The 14840-nt window shown below is 43.7% G+C and overlaps 1 protein-coding gene and 1 long non-coding RNA gene across 4 annotated transcripts in view; one reads left to right on the forward strand and one right to left on the reverse strand.

Moving 5' to 3' along the window:
• Positions 1-14840, reverse strand: part of LOC146762423 (uncharacterized) — a 37675-nt gene that overhangs the window by 14615 nt on the left and 8220 nt on the right. Inside the window, exon 2 of the long non-coding RNA XR_014936232.1 lies at positions 5440-5502. This is a non-coding gene — a long non-coding RNA (uncharacterized LOC146762423). The remainder of the gene's footprint in view (positions 1-5439; positions 5503-14840) is intronic.
• NINJ2 (ninjurin 2) overlaps positions 6540-14840 on the forward strand; it is a 41548-nt gene continuing 33247 nt past the window's right edge. For all 3 annotated transcript variants that reach the window (XM_085521184.1, XM_032445396.2, XM_015865661.3), the window contains exon 1: positions 6540-6641. Coding sequence is in view for 2 of the 3 variants with exons in the window: in XM_032445396.2 (XP_032301287.2) it covers positions 6609-6641 (33 nt within the window). In the remaining variant the exon portion in view is untranslated. The remainder of the gene's footprint in view (positions 6642-14840) is intronic.

Here is a 14840-nt window from a genome sequence, read left to right on the forward strand (position 1 = left end):
ATATTACTGACTCCTGTGTCTTTCATTGATTAGAGGTTTTACAACTGATAGTGGGTTTCAAGGTTTATTTGGGAACTTTGTCAGCACACAGATGGGGGAAGGGAGACAGTGAGAAAGGCTGAGGATTTCTTTTATAGCCAGCATTGGTTTTAAGGTGGGAATAAGCAGAAAGGAATGCCATTAACATGTCATTTGCAGACCAACCCCTCACTCATCCTTGGGTCAGCTCTCAGGGCACTGGGAGGAGTCAGCTGGAGGAGTTGATGGAAGGAAGTTGGTTCACTTTCTGCTAAATGTAGTATATTAGCTCCAGCTGAAGCAAATGAGAGTGATCTGGATATTCTGAATTACTCTGTACAAGCAATAATTTGAGTTTCAAGTTGTAGGCCCTTGAGAAAATGGCATAGAGGTGACATGCTACAGGGAGCTTCACAACATTTGTTCAGAGCATGAAATGTGCCCATGGCAGGCTCTGCTGCCAGGGTCAGATTTGGGAAAGGCTTTACTCAGGTAGAGAGGAACATGAGGAAGAGTGCCATACAGAAAGAGGCAAAAAGGGCAAAGAATCTCTGTTTTGACCATTTCCCAAGGGCAAGATTCAAAGGAGATTTCCAGAAGAAAAGCAAAGCAATGAGTAAGAGTTTTAATTAGCTGAACTTTCCAAAATTTACGCTGGGAAATGGCTCTCAAAGCTGCCAGACACAGCAAGGCTGAGAAACAATTCTGAGGCCCAACTCAGATACGGATCAAGACTGTTAAGTACTGAAGTCAGTAGAAATATCCACAGGGAAGTACAGACAGCAGCAAATTTCTGGTTCAGAGGATTCACGGAGGTGGTTAGGTAATCACAGGAGGACTCAGAAAAAAAGAATTCATTCTGACTGTGAAGGACCACGCAACGTTAGCAATGATCATGTAACAGGGGTGTGTGCCTCTGTGTGTGCGCAGGCACACGTGCGTGCCTCCTGACCCACTGCTGCTGAGGACGTTTTAGGGATTGGCCTGTCTTGAGCTAACGAGATGAAAAGCAATTGTGAAGCAACCCATAATTTCTGTAGGCTGTGGCTGAGGTGCTGCAGGGAGGGTATATATTGGAGTGCACATAACCCCTTTGCAACCTCTTGTAGCCAGTGCATAAGGATCAACATGGGAGATCTTTGTCCACTTGGGGTCCCAAGGAAGCATCAGTCAGGCTGTAGCTTCAGTGGGCTCCCAGCTTCTGGAGTATTGCCTTCTTCTGTGAGACCTGTGGTTAATTAACCATCATAACTTAGAATCATAGAATCATAGAATTACCCAGGATGGAATAGACCTTGAAGATCATCAAATCCAACTGCAGCCTAACCATAGTACCCTAAACTTAACTTTGCAATAGCAGATGTTCATCTAAAGAAGACAAATGCCAACACTCTCACATCCAGGAGACAGTATTGAGGCCTCAAGAACTTCTCCCCAAATTGAATATGGTTTCACCCCTCCAAATTATTCATTTAAGAGCCAAAGCAAGCCTGAGATGCTAGGATTTCTGGGAATTATCATTAGCTGCTTAACTACATGGCCTTCAGATGGTAGTCAGGAAGCAACCTTGGGCTCCTGCAGCCCGATCCACCTTCAGTCTATTCTCCCTTTCTGAATGTGGCTTACCACAGCATTTGAAAAATTTGAAGAGTACTGTAAGAATCTTCCTTGTCTAGCATGCGTCCTGTCTGTTGAGCTGGAATTACTGATTTTCTCTCAAGGACAGACAGAAAATCCACTCTTAGTTGGATCCCTCAAAAGTTTCAGTCTGTGCCCAAGACTCCTATTGTCAGACCAAATACAAAGAAGATTATTCCACTATTATTTCTCTTCCTTGCATCGCTATGACTGTTTTCACCTGTGCTAAACGAATGCAGGCTGCCAACAGTTCAAAGCTCTCCAATTATTCAACCGAAGAGAGTTCAGAGAGCAACAAGAACACTTGGTGATCTATGAAATATAATCTGTGAGGAAACAGCACAAGAATTTTTGTTTCTTCAAATATAGAGAAGGCTGAAAAAAGACATGATAACAGTACTCAAAAATGTAAACCACCGCAGCAAAGAGGAAGGAAATAATCTTTTCTCTCCCACATGGAGAGGATAAGAGCAGCAGGCTAAAATTGTAGCAAGGCTGATATATTTATTTAATAAGTTGGGCTCTAGCAAAGCCATTTCTAGCTGTAAGGGTTGTGATACTGAAGAACTCGAATGAGATGCCTTGGAAATCTCCACAGCTGGAACAATTTTGGAGTAGGCTGGGGCAACATCTGTGCTAATGGGACAAGCACCACTGAGCTGCTGTTATGGGAGAAGCAATCTGTGACCATTCAAAGACCTTTCTAGCCTTGCTTTCTTATAATTTAATAATTCCTTGGATAAGTACATGTTCATTTGTTGCCCTTTGGGAGAATTTTTGAAAGATGCTTGTATCTTTGTGTTCTCAGTCTCCAGAACCTTCCTTATAATTGTTACCTTTCTAATTGTGCTCTGTGATTCTTTCCTGTGAAAGGTGATGCTAACCCTGCCAGCCAGGAGCTAGAACCCTAACATTCATTGAAAGACAAAGGGACTCATGGTACTTAATATACTAGAAAAAAATGGCTATATAGTTGCTTGCCTTCACGTTTGCTGTGGTACGCACTAACCCTGGGAAAGGGTTACGAAGTAAAGTAGCCTATTATTTTCTTGGTTAGGAGTTCAGTTGTTCTACAGGAACTCTTGTGGTCTTGGTTATGGTTCTCTCCTAAGCACCACAAGAAATCTGAGAGTGATGTAGAAGACCAACTCTCGTATTAATCTTTGGTCAGCATGGCCTCCTGCTGCCAGCAGACTCTGCAGGCCAGTGCCGAGGCCTGGGAACTGCAGCTCTTCTTCCCACATCCCCTCTGCATTGGCCAGCCCCACTGATGGCACCAGCACTGCTATGCCATGGTTACACATCCAGCAGCAATGCTGCTTGAACCGGCTTATCCCCACCCTTCTCCACTCCCAGCAGCATTTTCCATTCCCCGCTGGGCACCCTTGCTATTGCCAGCATAATCATTTGTGCAGTTATGTGCAGAACCAGGTCAGAGATTTGATCCCAGCCAAAAAAAATGGCCAGATTTATATATTTTATTTCAGCTGGAGTAAGTTCTTCTGTCTTCTTTCTTGGGTGGCTGCACAAGCAGTCTGGCTGACATATGGGAGGGAAGATAATAGGGGTAGAAATGAGCATCTTTACCATGAATGTTTTTCCCAAGGGAACATGGTTGTTCTGCAGTGCCCTCCCCTCTGCTCTTGGCTAGTGTGGGCTGATCTTGCAAGGGAAATCATTTACTTTTTCTTCATCATGCCCCAAATGCTTCCCATACTCCTTTCAAGGAACACTCTTACATATTCATCTCTTATATATGTCACCAAAAAGACTTACCAAATCAAAAACAGACCAGCGTAGGAATTCTCTCACTTATCTTGTGGGATAAACACAGAGACTAAGAAGGGGGATCATTAACCCTAAAACTAGCAAGTACTGCCACTCATGTCAAAATCTCTTTTAGAAGTCGTGTTGCATTTTCTATGCTTTTATCTTTGAACTGTTACGATGGTGTGTCCTGGCATCATAACCATTACTGGAAAGATAATTAATCCTGTGTAATCAAATTTAGGAACAAGAAAATCTTATATCTGTGCTCATGGAGGCATTCATTCTTAGTATGCTATTACAATTTGAGTTAAAATAAACCTACCTCTCCTCACATTTTCCAGCTCTGAGCTTTGCAGTTAGTGATATATACAAACAACTTCCAGGAAGAATGTTTTTGTTTGAAGTCTTCCCTTTCTAATGTGTTTGGCTCCAGATACTCCAAGGACTGTGGATACAGCCGTTACTACTAACATGCTTTGCAGAAAAACTTCTTCATGCTATCTTGGGAGAGTAAATAGGGAATCCAGTTTGACAGAAGTGAAGGACACAAGAGTTACTGCAAGCTGTGACTGATTTCTGTAGGTAGTCTGAGGACATTACACAAGATTATTTTTCTTGCAATACCTCTCTGGAGAGCATGAGGAAATAAAAAAAGTAGCGTAGCATTTAGCTACAGTACTAAGAAAAATAGTTAAAAAAGGTACATTCTTACACATCACGTAGCCTTGTCCAAAATTAGCTCACTGGTGATTTTTATTAATCTATCAAGTAAAGTGATGGCTACTTCATTCCTGTCTGACCACCAAAAGCTATTTTAGACTTGTTTTTTATGCCTGTGACATGTATAAGGACTCAAAAACTTAAGCCAGACTTCACGGGTCATTTGCTAGATATGTGTTCACAAAAAACCTGCACAGCATGAACTCCTCGTGACTCCCAGGAGTGGCCTCAACAAACAGAGTGGATGCACATCCAGTGCAAATTATCTATTAATAAACAATACATTATTCATAAACTGGTCAACCATATTTTTTTTAGACTATGCTAAGAGAAGTAATGTAAATGTCTATATTAGACTACGCTAAGAGGACATGTAAATGTCTATGTTTTCTTCCCTGCAACAGTGTACTTGCAGTGAGTTTTTAGTTAATATACAGAGTCCCATAAGGACAGCAAGTCAACAGCAGCAGATAACTAGATGGGTTTTGGATTAAATTCTCTTTTCAGTAAAGAAAAGAAAAAGCCAACGGGTGCTGAAAAGGATCAAGGAGTAGCCCTCACTTTTGTTTTCCATTTAAACAGGGTCTTCACTAGCAACAAGTCATAGCCTCTCATTTAAGAGTAAGAGCCCTGAAGGTGGCTTTCATTGTGATTATAGAATCAGCTGCATCTAAATTCATGTAAACAGAGTGTATCTTTTAAGCAAACTGAAGTCTTTTTGCACTGTTCTCTTTCAGAAGGCAAAATCAAATCTAAAAGCTGACTGTATTATCAAGACAAATGAAAGCAAGAATACAGAAGCCATTTCTTGTAGCTCCTGTTGTTCACTCTAGAATGAAAGCTGTTGGTTTAGATTGTCTAGCTGCTGGATGTGGTCCCAGATTGGGTCCAAATAACAATTCTTTCTTATCTTTTCAGCAGAAGAGCTGTTGTTGCTCTATCTTTTACTGTAAGTCAGAATAGCCAAGGAGGTGAGCCATCCACGTGGCCCAACAGACTTAAAGGAGTAGGGTCTCTTAAAATTAATAACTGCTTCCTGGTGAAAGTAAGCATGATTGACTTCACATAGACATGTAGTGTAGTGAAAGGTAATCTAGCAGCAGCAGAAGCCTTTCTCCATGGGTACTATGTGGCTCTGCCCTTTTCCTTGCCCCTGGTATGTCTGTGGCTGGGTCAGCTCCCAGCTGCCTGATGTTGGCCCAAGGGTGAGCTGGAGCTGACAGGTGAGCTGGGTAAGACTGCAGCATCTGTGGCAGAGCCACAGCCTAAAGGTCAGATGAAGCATATCCTCACCTTGCTTTCCTGCATGGTTTTAGCTTGCTCACTGGATATATCTCACTGCTTCAGCTTACCCATCTGTGAGGAAAAAAAGAAAGCTGTTTGAGAGGAATGCAGGGGGACTAAATTCATCAGCACTTTGAAATGAACTTGCAGTACTAAGCACTGGTATTATCACTGCAAAACCAGGCCTTTTGCTGGGAAGCATCAATGCAACAGGATCGTCTACTGACAGAGTTGTCAGCACTTTTTATAAGGTTGGAGCACTAGGACATGCATTTGGTTAAACTGTTTAAGCAGCATATATTACTTACCACACATTTTTCATGCTACTGTGACTAGAGAAATTGTTCTTTAAAAAGCCAAAGAAGCCGACCTGATCTGCAGGTGGTACAAAATAGCAGAGTTTCTCTGGAATCTAGAGAATTGCACTGATTTTTCTGCCTAAGCATTCCACCTAATAATAACTTATTTTCCTACACTGTGATTTGATTCTGGCTGCATACGTTTCCATTCCAATGTAATCTGTAGTTGTTTTTGACTTACGCAAAAAAGCAGAATTTGATTTCAGCCAAGACCAGCTATATCAAATTGAAGCTCGAAAAAGTGTTGGGGAGGGAAAAGGAAGAGCATTTTGGCTAGGGAGAAAAATGAGAAGAAGCGACTATAAACAGAGCAAAGTGGAAATTTTACTTCAGCCGTAACAATATCTTTGCTGTGGCAGCAGCTAACAGGCATAACTTTCTGGACCTAATCTCTTTACCCATTAGTTTTTCATCTGCACTCTCAGCTGCGTGCTGGCAAGTTGGGGCTCACGGCTGCAGCCACACAGCCCACGCCAGGAACCGCTTGGTACTCCAACTGCAACCCTGCGTCCCAGCCCAAGTGAGCTCATGAGGCTCAGCTGAGCTCTGAGAGGTAGCACAGACACGTCATGAGCACGACTGTCATGGAAAGTCTAAGAGGAACGCTTGTTCCATGCGCTGCCTGGACAATGCAGCATTGGCTGCCACCCCTTCTCTCAGCCCCCAGACGATGCCAAGGCGGGCGGCCGGCCGCGGCTGATGAATAGTGGGTCTGTTCCAGCAGCTGAACGGCCTGGTCCAGCAAGTAGAGAGTCTCCGGGAGAGCAGAGTGCCCCGCTCCTCGTGCCGTCTGCAGGGAAGGGAGCTGGGGGCAGCGGGATGGCCTCAGAAGGGGAGAGCATCAACCTGCAAGTGAGTCCATCTTGGGGAAATAGCTGGGGAGGGAGAAGCAGGAGGGAAGATCCCCACTTCAGGGGATACATCTATCTTCTATCACTCACTCCTCCATTCCGGCAGCCAATTTAACTTGCTGCTTTTTGCCTCTGCTCTCCTTCAAAGTGAAACTAGCTCTGTCCCCATTCTGCCAGGATCTAGGAGCCTTTTCCTAAAAGAGGGTAAGAAGAGGGGAATTGCTAAGAAGGGCTGCTCTGGGGGGCAGCAGGGGCAGAAGGGAGCGTTCAGCTCTCAGGAGGAGCCAGCACATACTTTATAAGCTGCAAAACTGAGCCGTTCCTCATCTCACAAAGCCTTGTTCTGTTTGGCAGAAAGTGCTCCCAATCTGGAGAGAAGAAATAAATACAGCAAATGCTGAGGGAGTGCAGAGGCCAGGGTTTCCTATGCGGGGTTTGCAGAGAAACAACACTTCTTGATAAAGCTCTTTCAGTTCTCCATGTTCCTCTTCTGAGTATTTGTGTTTTTTAAGAAGGGTGTTTCTTGTGCTCAGCGTGTGTCCTAGGAAAGGGCAACTGCCCAACGGTTTGGAAAAAGAAACTTTAGAGATGAAATGGAATCAAAACCCCAGATCACAAACACCCATCTAAAGTTCAAGCACAGATCCGTGCTTGGGACGACTATGGAGAAAGGCAAAGTATGAAGCAATGCCTGGGGTGCAGCTTCCAGGTTGGCAGCAGGGTCCAAATTTTGCTGCTGATTTAACTGTCTGTAACAGTCTTGTCTGTTCTCAGAATTACAAGCAGGGAAGTCCACCTGCTGGCTCAATTTTTAATTCTTCGGTCCATCTCAAAGAGACTAAAACGTAAGGTATGTGCCCTTGGGAATAATCAGGGCCATCATCCCAGAGCTGGAGCAGTGGACTGGAAAGAACGGTGGAGGTTCTCTGGTCCTGCAGGACCTCCTCTAAAGGTGCAGATCAGCTTTATAAAACCTTGGAACAGCTATGCTCAGAGATACAGACACCATAACTGAATAATACATAGAGGTAGCTTTGACAGTTAGTGTAAATACATTCTGTTTAGCATTCAGGAAGAGAGAGGATAAACTTTCCTAGGGAAAAATATGGATGAAAAGTTTCATGTTTATGCTGGATTTTTATCACGGTCCATAGATGAAAAAAACAACTTCACAGATCAAGATGCTCAGAAACTACTGAAAAATCTGGATTTTAGATTTTTTTCCACAGTCAGACTTTTCCATCTTGAGGTTATGAAGAGCCAAAAGTGATTCGCAGTACCAGCAGCCAAAAGTAGTCTTTACAACACTCAGAAAAGTAAATAATGCCAGAAGGAGAAAGTTTCCTTGAGTTACAAAATTGAAAAGAGCATCCATTCTAGAACAGGAGGGGGTAGAGGCTGCCCAGAGAGGTGGTGGTCCTTGGTGGTGGTCAAGAACAGTGTGGATGTGGCACTGAGGGACGTTGTCAGTGGGCACGGTGGAGACTGGCTGATAGCTGGACTAGATTATTTTAGTGGTCTTTCCAACTTTAGTGAATCTCTTGATTTGATGAGTGTTTCTATCTTTCTCTAAGTAGGATGCTACAACAAAAATCTGAGATTTGATTTGTGACAGCATAAAGAGATAAAGAGATAAAGCATAAAGAGAAGCTCACTCAGCAAAATTGAAAGTCTCCCTGGCAAGAGACACTCCCTCCGCAGTGTGGTGTCAGCCTGTGGAATTTGCCATCTCCTGGAGCAGGTCAGAAAGCCAAATATTGGGGCAAGCACTGAGAAGAGGTCAGGAGGATGTCATGATCAGTAACAATATTCACAGTTCTGCGAGTTAAAAAAGGTTCTTTCAATTTCCATGACCAATGGGAAAACAAATACTCTCTTCACTCCCTACAGGCAATAACCAAGTTGCTGACCAGACTGCAAGAGATACCTTGCATTAGAGAAGATGTATGCCAGTTGTCCATTGGTGATATGTAGGGCAGATTTTTATCAGCAAGAAGTGTTTGCCATTAATCCACTTTCTCACAAAAAGCATTTTCTTGTTCAGTGTGTTTCAGAGGAGTCTCTTTCCCAGTTCTGACTTCTAGGAGGACTGACAGAACCACAAATGCCACAGAACTTTGCAGAAAGGAAAAAAGACAGGCACACGAAGGTAGAGCAGCCTTACCTAATCTGCATCAGCTAGCCAAATGCTAAGACAAAACTTAAGTTAAAACCTCTTAATTAAAAAGATTTGTTCACCTATTAAAAGACAGGACTTTAATGTGAATCAATTTAAATAATACACTCTTCTTACCAGACATCTCTATTTTGATCTCCAAGCAAAAGTTTCACCTTCCCCTACTAAACATCTGCCACTGACAAGTAAGCATACAGGTGGAGCAGTAACATGATGAGATGTAACAGTGTGTTCTGAGATAGAAAAACACATCTGGGAGAGAAACAAACAGCCCAAAAGGTCCTATCAACAGGTTCTTTTTGCTTCAGGAAATAAAGGTTTGCAAGCCTGAATAGTAGCTTGGCCTTGATAGTCACACTCTGGCTGATTTATCTGCACTATATTACATCCCCTAACATCCACCTCTTCCCCTGATTTGCAGGGGGGGGAGGGGAGGGCTTGGGGAAGCAGGGAGGAGGAGGGGGCTGTACAGGTCTGTTCTTTTCAGAAGCAAAAGGCCCATTCAATCTGTTTAGCCGTGTGTCTCAGCTGCTGCAGTTCACGATTTGGCATCTTAACACAACCCTGTTTCACATGTAATTTAAGCTAATGTACCAGACTTTGAATGGGAGCAACTGAGACGACATCCGTTCTACCCCTCCCAACACAGCAACCAGGGGAAGGTCTGCAGACAGCTGAAGTCAGTAACACTCACACGTTGCTGCCACAGCTACGTCTGTCAGAGCCCCAGATGAATACTGCAAAATGGAGCAAAGGCTGGGGCTGATTCTAAACGGCTCCAGAGTCTGGTTAGGTTTGTATTTTAATATTTTCTAATTCATGAATGAATGCTGTGTTCTGGACAAGTGGGCGTTTAAAGGATGTGCACTGGATGGATGCCATCCATATTCACATTGCAAAAGGGACTACATCGCTCATGCCGCTTCTTTCTTTCTTTTTATAGTTCTTTACTCCTCGGGTTTAAAAAAAAAAGACAATCCTCTGGGATGAGAAGCAGAAATAATACATCACCATTTAGGGAATCATTCATACATCAAAAGTAAAAAGAGTAAACAGATAAAATAATCATGCTGGGAAAGAGCCCCTGTGCAGAAATTTTTTGGCAGAAGATATTTGGTGAACACTTAGGAACGCTACGTTCATCTGCAGAAAGAAAGACAGGTTTATAAGCAACTTGAAAGGAGGGGGGAAAGGAGGGGGGAAAAAGGGAAGTTATGGGGGGTGTTTTAAATCTCTGGATAATTCCAGTGCTCAGTTTTTGACCGGGTCAGCAGCCAGAAGATTTGGAACAGGCAGATTAATAGAGTTAGCTGTAGGCCTGACCGTAGTGGGGACTTTTCCAAAATGCCCACAAAACAATTGGAAAGTCCCAATTAGCACCGTAAAACCCATCTCTCACATCCCACTTTCAGCCTAGGCTTGACGAGGGAAAGCAGCGAGTGTCTCAGACTTCTGGTTTTGCATTTTTGTTTGTGGCTTTAGCATGTGCCTCCAGGCTGTGACGTGCTTACAAGCTCCTGGCTCGGCCGCATTATTTGCCTGCTTCTGCAGTAGCAGCCAGCTTGTGCTTTCTAGTGCTGGAGGACCTTTACCCTCATTTAGCAGTTTCCTAGAATGATGGCAATATCACATTCCCAGCCAAACAGTGTCCCTGCCCCAGTGGACTTCAGTAGTGTTGTTTGGGTTCTGGGACAACCTGTGTGATTTGTGTTTGGATAACGGTGTGAAGTAAGGGAGCACCTTGCAGAAAGAAAATCTCAAGTGCTTCAGAAAGAGTCACTCCTGCAGTGTGTGCAACTCAGTCATCAAGCATCTGAGAACTTATTTCACCACAGTTTTAACAGCACTAGTCCAGCTGACACAGCCCCCCAAGCAGGAGCCTGCTCCCCACTCCCAGGGTGCGCTCCATCTCCTGTGTCACTCTTTTGACACTGGTAAAGCTAATTCAGAGGGTTAAACTCAGAGAAATCATTCTTTGCCAGGGTTTCTGTCCCTCTGTGCTGAATGGGTTCCTGGAAGGATCAGGCAAGCGCCAACACCCAGCAGGGGAAGGGCTGTGTGGCTGGGAGAGCACAGGGAGGGAGCAGGTTCTCTCCTCTCAGCAGAAGCTGCCTCTTGATTCAGATCAATTGGCTGAAGGTCCAAGTCTGAGTGTAGCCTGAGGGAGGAGCTGGGAATGTCCAAACACTAACAATGATTGCTCTCAGTAGTGGATGTCACTCAGACTTCAAGATTTCAGATTGCTGCTTGAGACTAAAGCCTTTATAGGGCTTGCTAGAGGCTAAGGTGAAGATTCAACATGCCTTGTCAGTCAGAAGGCAGATGTGAAATACGGTATCATACTTAGGACTGAGAATGATCCTATGCCCTTCATTCCACAGTGGCAGGGACCTGTAAAGTCAGGGCTCGTTCCACAGACTTGTAACTCTGACCCTAGAGGACAGGCAGAGTGTCGACAGGACACTAAGAAGGTGCTGGTACTAATCGGTCCTTTGTTCTCTAGCCAGACTCAATATTTCTCCTCTCCCTTGTGCATTCCTCCCACCAGCTCTAACTGAATGCAGACTTCCCACTTAGAACATTCACTTATGCCTGTCCCAAACATGGGGATGGTGTTTACTCATCTTGAAGAACTAAACTTACCCCAGATTTCAGGGTACCTGGTGAAAATGAGGTATGTGCAGAGTCAAACACATCTTTGGAGTCATCCCACAGAAATCAGTGGCCTTACACACTGGAGGCTGACCTGACCCCTGGCACTCCACTTTGCTAAGGGGTGGGGGAAAGACCAGTAGCAGTGTCTTAGTTTGATCCCACGCTGACAAACCATGCCCACACTGAAACTCTGAACATAAAGGGCAAGGGATTTTAACAGAACACACGTCAAGTAATGAATTAGCTTGATTGACCACTTAATAAGAGGCTTTACAAGATGCTGCTTTTAAAAAGGGTCCTTACACTGTGTTTAGGGCCAGGGTAGGATTCAGGTAGCACTGTGGTAGATAGAAGGCAGTGATAGGTCATTAGAAGGATGATTTTGCCTGATGTGTCTAAACAGCTACTAGCCAGGGCTTGGTGAGAGGCTGTGTCTACAGTTGCACGTGGGTTGAGAGCAAATCTACATGCCAGAGAGCTTCTTGGGAGACAAATTCGTCCTTGACAGAACACCTCTGAAGCCTGGAGGGGCTCATAGGAAGAAACTTGAGTCTTTTATGTCTGTTGTGGCAAGAATTTCAGAGTAACCCAACAAAACTTTGCTGTGGTGTTTGCACGTTCATACTGCTTTGGGCCCACACTGAGGTCCCAGCTGTGTTCTGTGGTGGTAGCCTTTGCTCAGAAACCTTTCAGTGAAAGAAGAAAACAATACAAAGTAAGGAGAAGGGACCAAAATATTACCTGCTGGTACTGTGTGCTATTGGACTGATATAATATGTCCTCTTGCTGACATATTTTGTTTTCATAGTGTTCTTCCAGCACTCAGTCTACAGATTGAGGCTTTAGACATTTGGGTTTCAGTCAGAGCCAGAGCTGCCATAATAATAAGTTCTGGGACATTTTACCCTGCTGTCTGGGAGGGTTTCTCACAGAATTTCACCTCTATGTATGGCAAAAGTGTTCTGAAGAAACTGAGGGATTTACAAAAATTAAAGCACCTTGTTAAAGGAGGGGATCATATAGGCTGGAGTGCTGCCGCCTCCCTGATGTAAAGGAAGGGGACCTCAAAAGTCAGTTGCTACAAAAGAACATTAAAAATAGTAGATTTCTGTCTGCTTAATGAATGTCATACAGCTGAATCGTGGTAAGAGAGAGAGAGCAGGCATTGGAGATGTAGGCCTCCTGGGGGTACAGGAAGAACACGAAGCTGTTCAGAGGGTGACAAGATGGCACCCGCATAGTGCCAGAGGCTGAGGGGTCACACAAGTCTTTGTGTAGTAGAGACCTTATGTTCTGCCTAGAGTGGCAGTGAATCATTGCTGATGCACCCCATTTGGAGGATGGGAGCCACCCCTTATTATCCCCCTTCCTTCTCATCCCACCATTCCCCCACAAGCAGCCCTTTAAGGGCCCCATCTGCTCTACACAGACAAGCATCCCCCACATTTGCAACCTGCAGATTTGAGTGCACAGGGAGTGGAGGGTTTTATTTAGTGGCTAATCCATGTCCTGGTTATGGTTATCGTAACACATGGTTTTCCTTGCTGGCCAATGTCAAAGCCTCACATCGAACCATCTTTGTGTGTTGGAGCCCTCTACAGTGGGAAGCCCCTGCTAAACCAAACAATTTTCATGTCTTTTATAAAAGAATTGCCTCGTTTGGCCTCATTCCATCCCACGACTGAGAGCTGAATCATTCTTCTGCTTCTCTGTTCACCCTCATTTGGCAAACAGGTACAGGTCCTCCTCTCATTTAGCCAATAAAAATAGAAGCCTTCAGCCTAAGCTACCATTTCTCAGCCCTTTCTGAGAAATCCATATTCATGTGTCACGTCTCTCTGCTGGCAGCCTGCAACGGGTGACATTGCATGTATATGGTAACACCCACACAGAAGCATGAGCTTCTCCAAATATGAAAGGGCATGTGGATATTTTCACTGCCATTTCCCCATCACTGACTTGTGAGTCAAATGTTTATAAAACTCTCTGTGAAAAAAAGGGAGTAGAGAAACCAGCTCCAAGAAACTTAACACTACTGAAATCTTGATTGCTTCGGGTATGTAAACATGCAACAGAAACTTGAATTGGACACCAGAATGATGGAAGAGCCCAATTGCAGATGCTTCAGGATTCACATCACCAGGCACAATACACCTTGACACGCACCTTTGAAGAAGGCAAATTATAATTCCTTGTCAAATTACATGAATCAGCTGTGTGATTCTATAATTATAGCTGTGAAAACCTTTCTACTTGGGATCTTAGAATGTTCAATCCAAAATAACCCTTAGGGAAGAAATTTCTCATGAAACTTCTTAGGTCAAGGTTCAGCTAGTGCTGGAAATTCTGGGGGAATCCTACCAGCTACTTTAGAGAAATGAGAACACAAAAATGAGGTGCTGTTCTGGTTTGTGGATTGTTCAGGCTCTCTTCTTTTTCTTTATAATTTTTGCAAATATTTATGCATGTTTGCAGAACTTTTCACTTTGTACCCACACAATTCAAAATAATATTTTTCTGGGGGGAAGAAGGAAGAAAAACCCAGGTTCACCACAGGAGTTAGTTATATGAAGAAAATCACTGCTCCCACCAGTCTGAAAAGAGTCAAAAAGCAATCAGCCATTCAACTGTAACCTATGTTTTTACTGAAAGTACGTATCTGTAGAAAATATAAACACTGAAATATTCCACAGAAGTTATGTGAGAGCCAAGCTCACTGCCCATAATTTTCCAGGCATTTTATAAGTATCAGCGGACTTAACTTCCCAGTCTGTGTGTGTAGAAACAAGTGTTTTCTTGCCTATTTTTCGGACTGCTAAATGAAAGCAGAGGGACTTCTGGTGTACCCAAAGGCACACATATAGAAACTGACAGAAGCAGGAAGGAAAAATGGATTGCCTGAATGAACAGGTGAACTGGTGTGCAGCAGAGTGGTCTGTTGATCTATTTCTCCTTTTTACTTGCTAAAGCCTTAATACACAGTATTTTTTTAGGAATTGTTAAAAGTTGCTGTATTTAGCCATCACAGACCACCCTGTTACTTCACACAACGTAAAGTAAAACATTAATTGGAGCTGCCAAAAACAGACCAAACACAGTTCCCACCCTGCTGTATGGAACTTCAACATCAGTTGGAAACGGTCTTTGTTGATGGGCTTTCAAAAGCCCAGGCACACAGCTGTGTTTGCATGTCTTTTTTGGTGGAGCTAGTCATGTTCAGCCACGTTGATGTAGGAAGCAAACACCAAAGCAAAAGTGAAGCAAGCTAAATTAAACGTAAATTATGACTCAGGATGATCACACATGTTCGTGATATCACTATTCTACTTTAAGTTTGAACCCCTTATCAGCTGTTTCAAGATTAAATGT

The sequence above is a fragment of the Coturnix japonica genome, chromosome 1 (genome assembly GCF_054131305.1).
Source record: "Coturnix japonica strain WE chromosome 1, WE-NBRP24, whole genome shotgun sequence".
NCBI classification, from domain to species: Eukaryota; Metazoa; Chordata; class Aves; order Galliformes; family Phasianidae; genus Coturnix; species Coturnix japonica.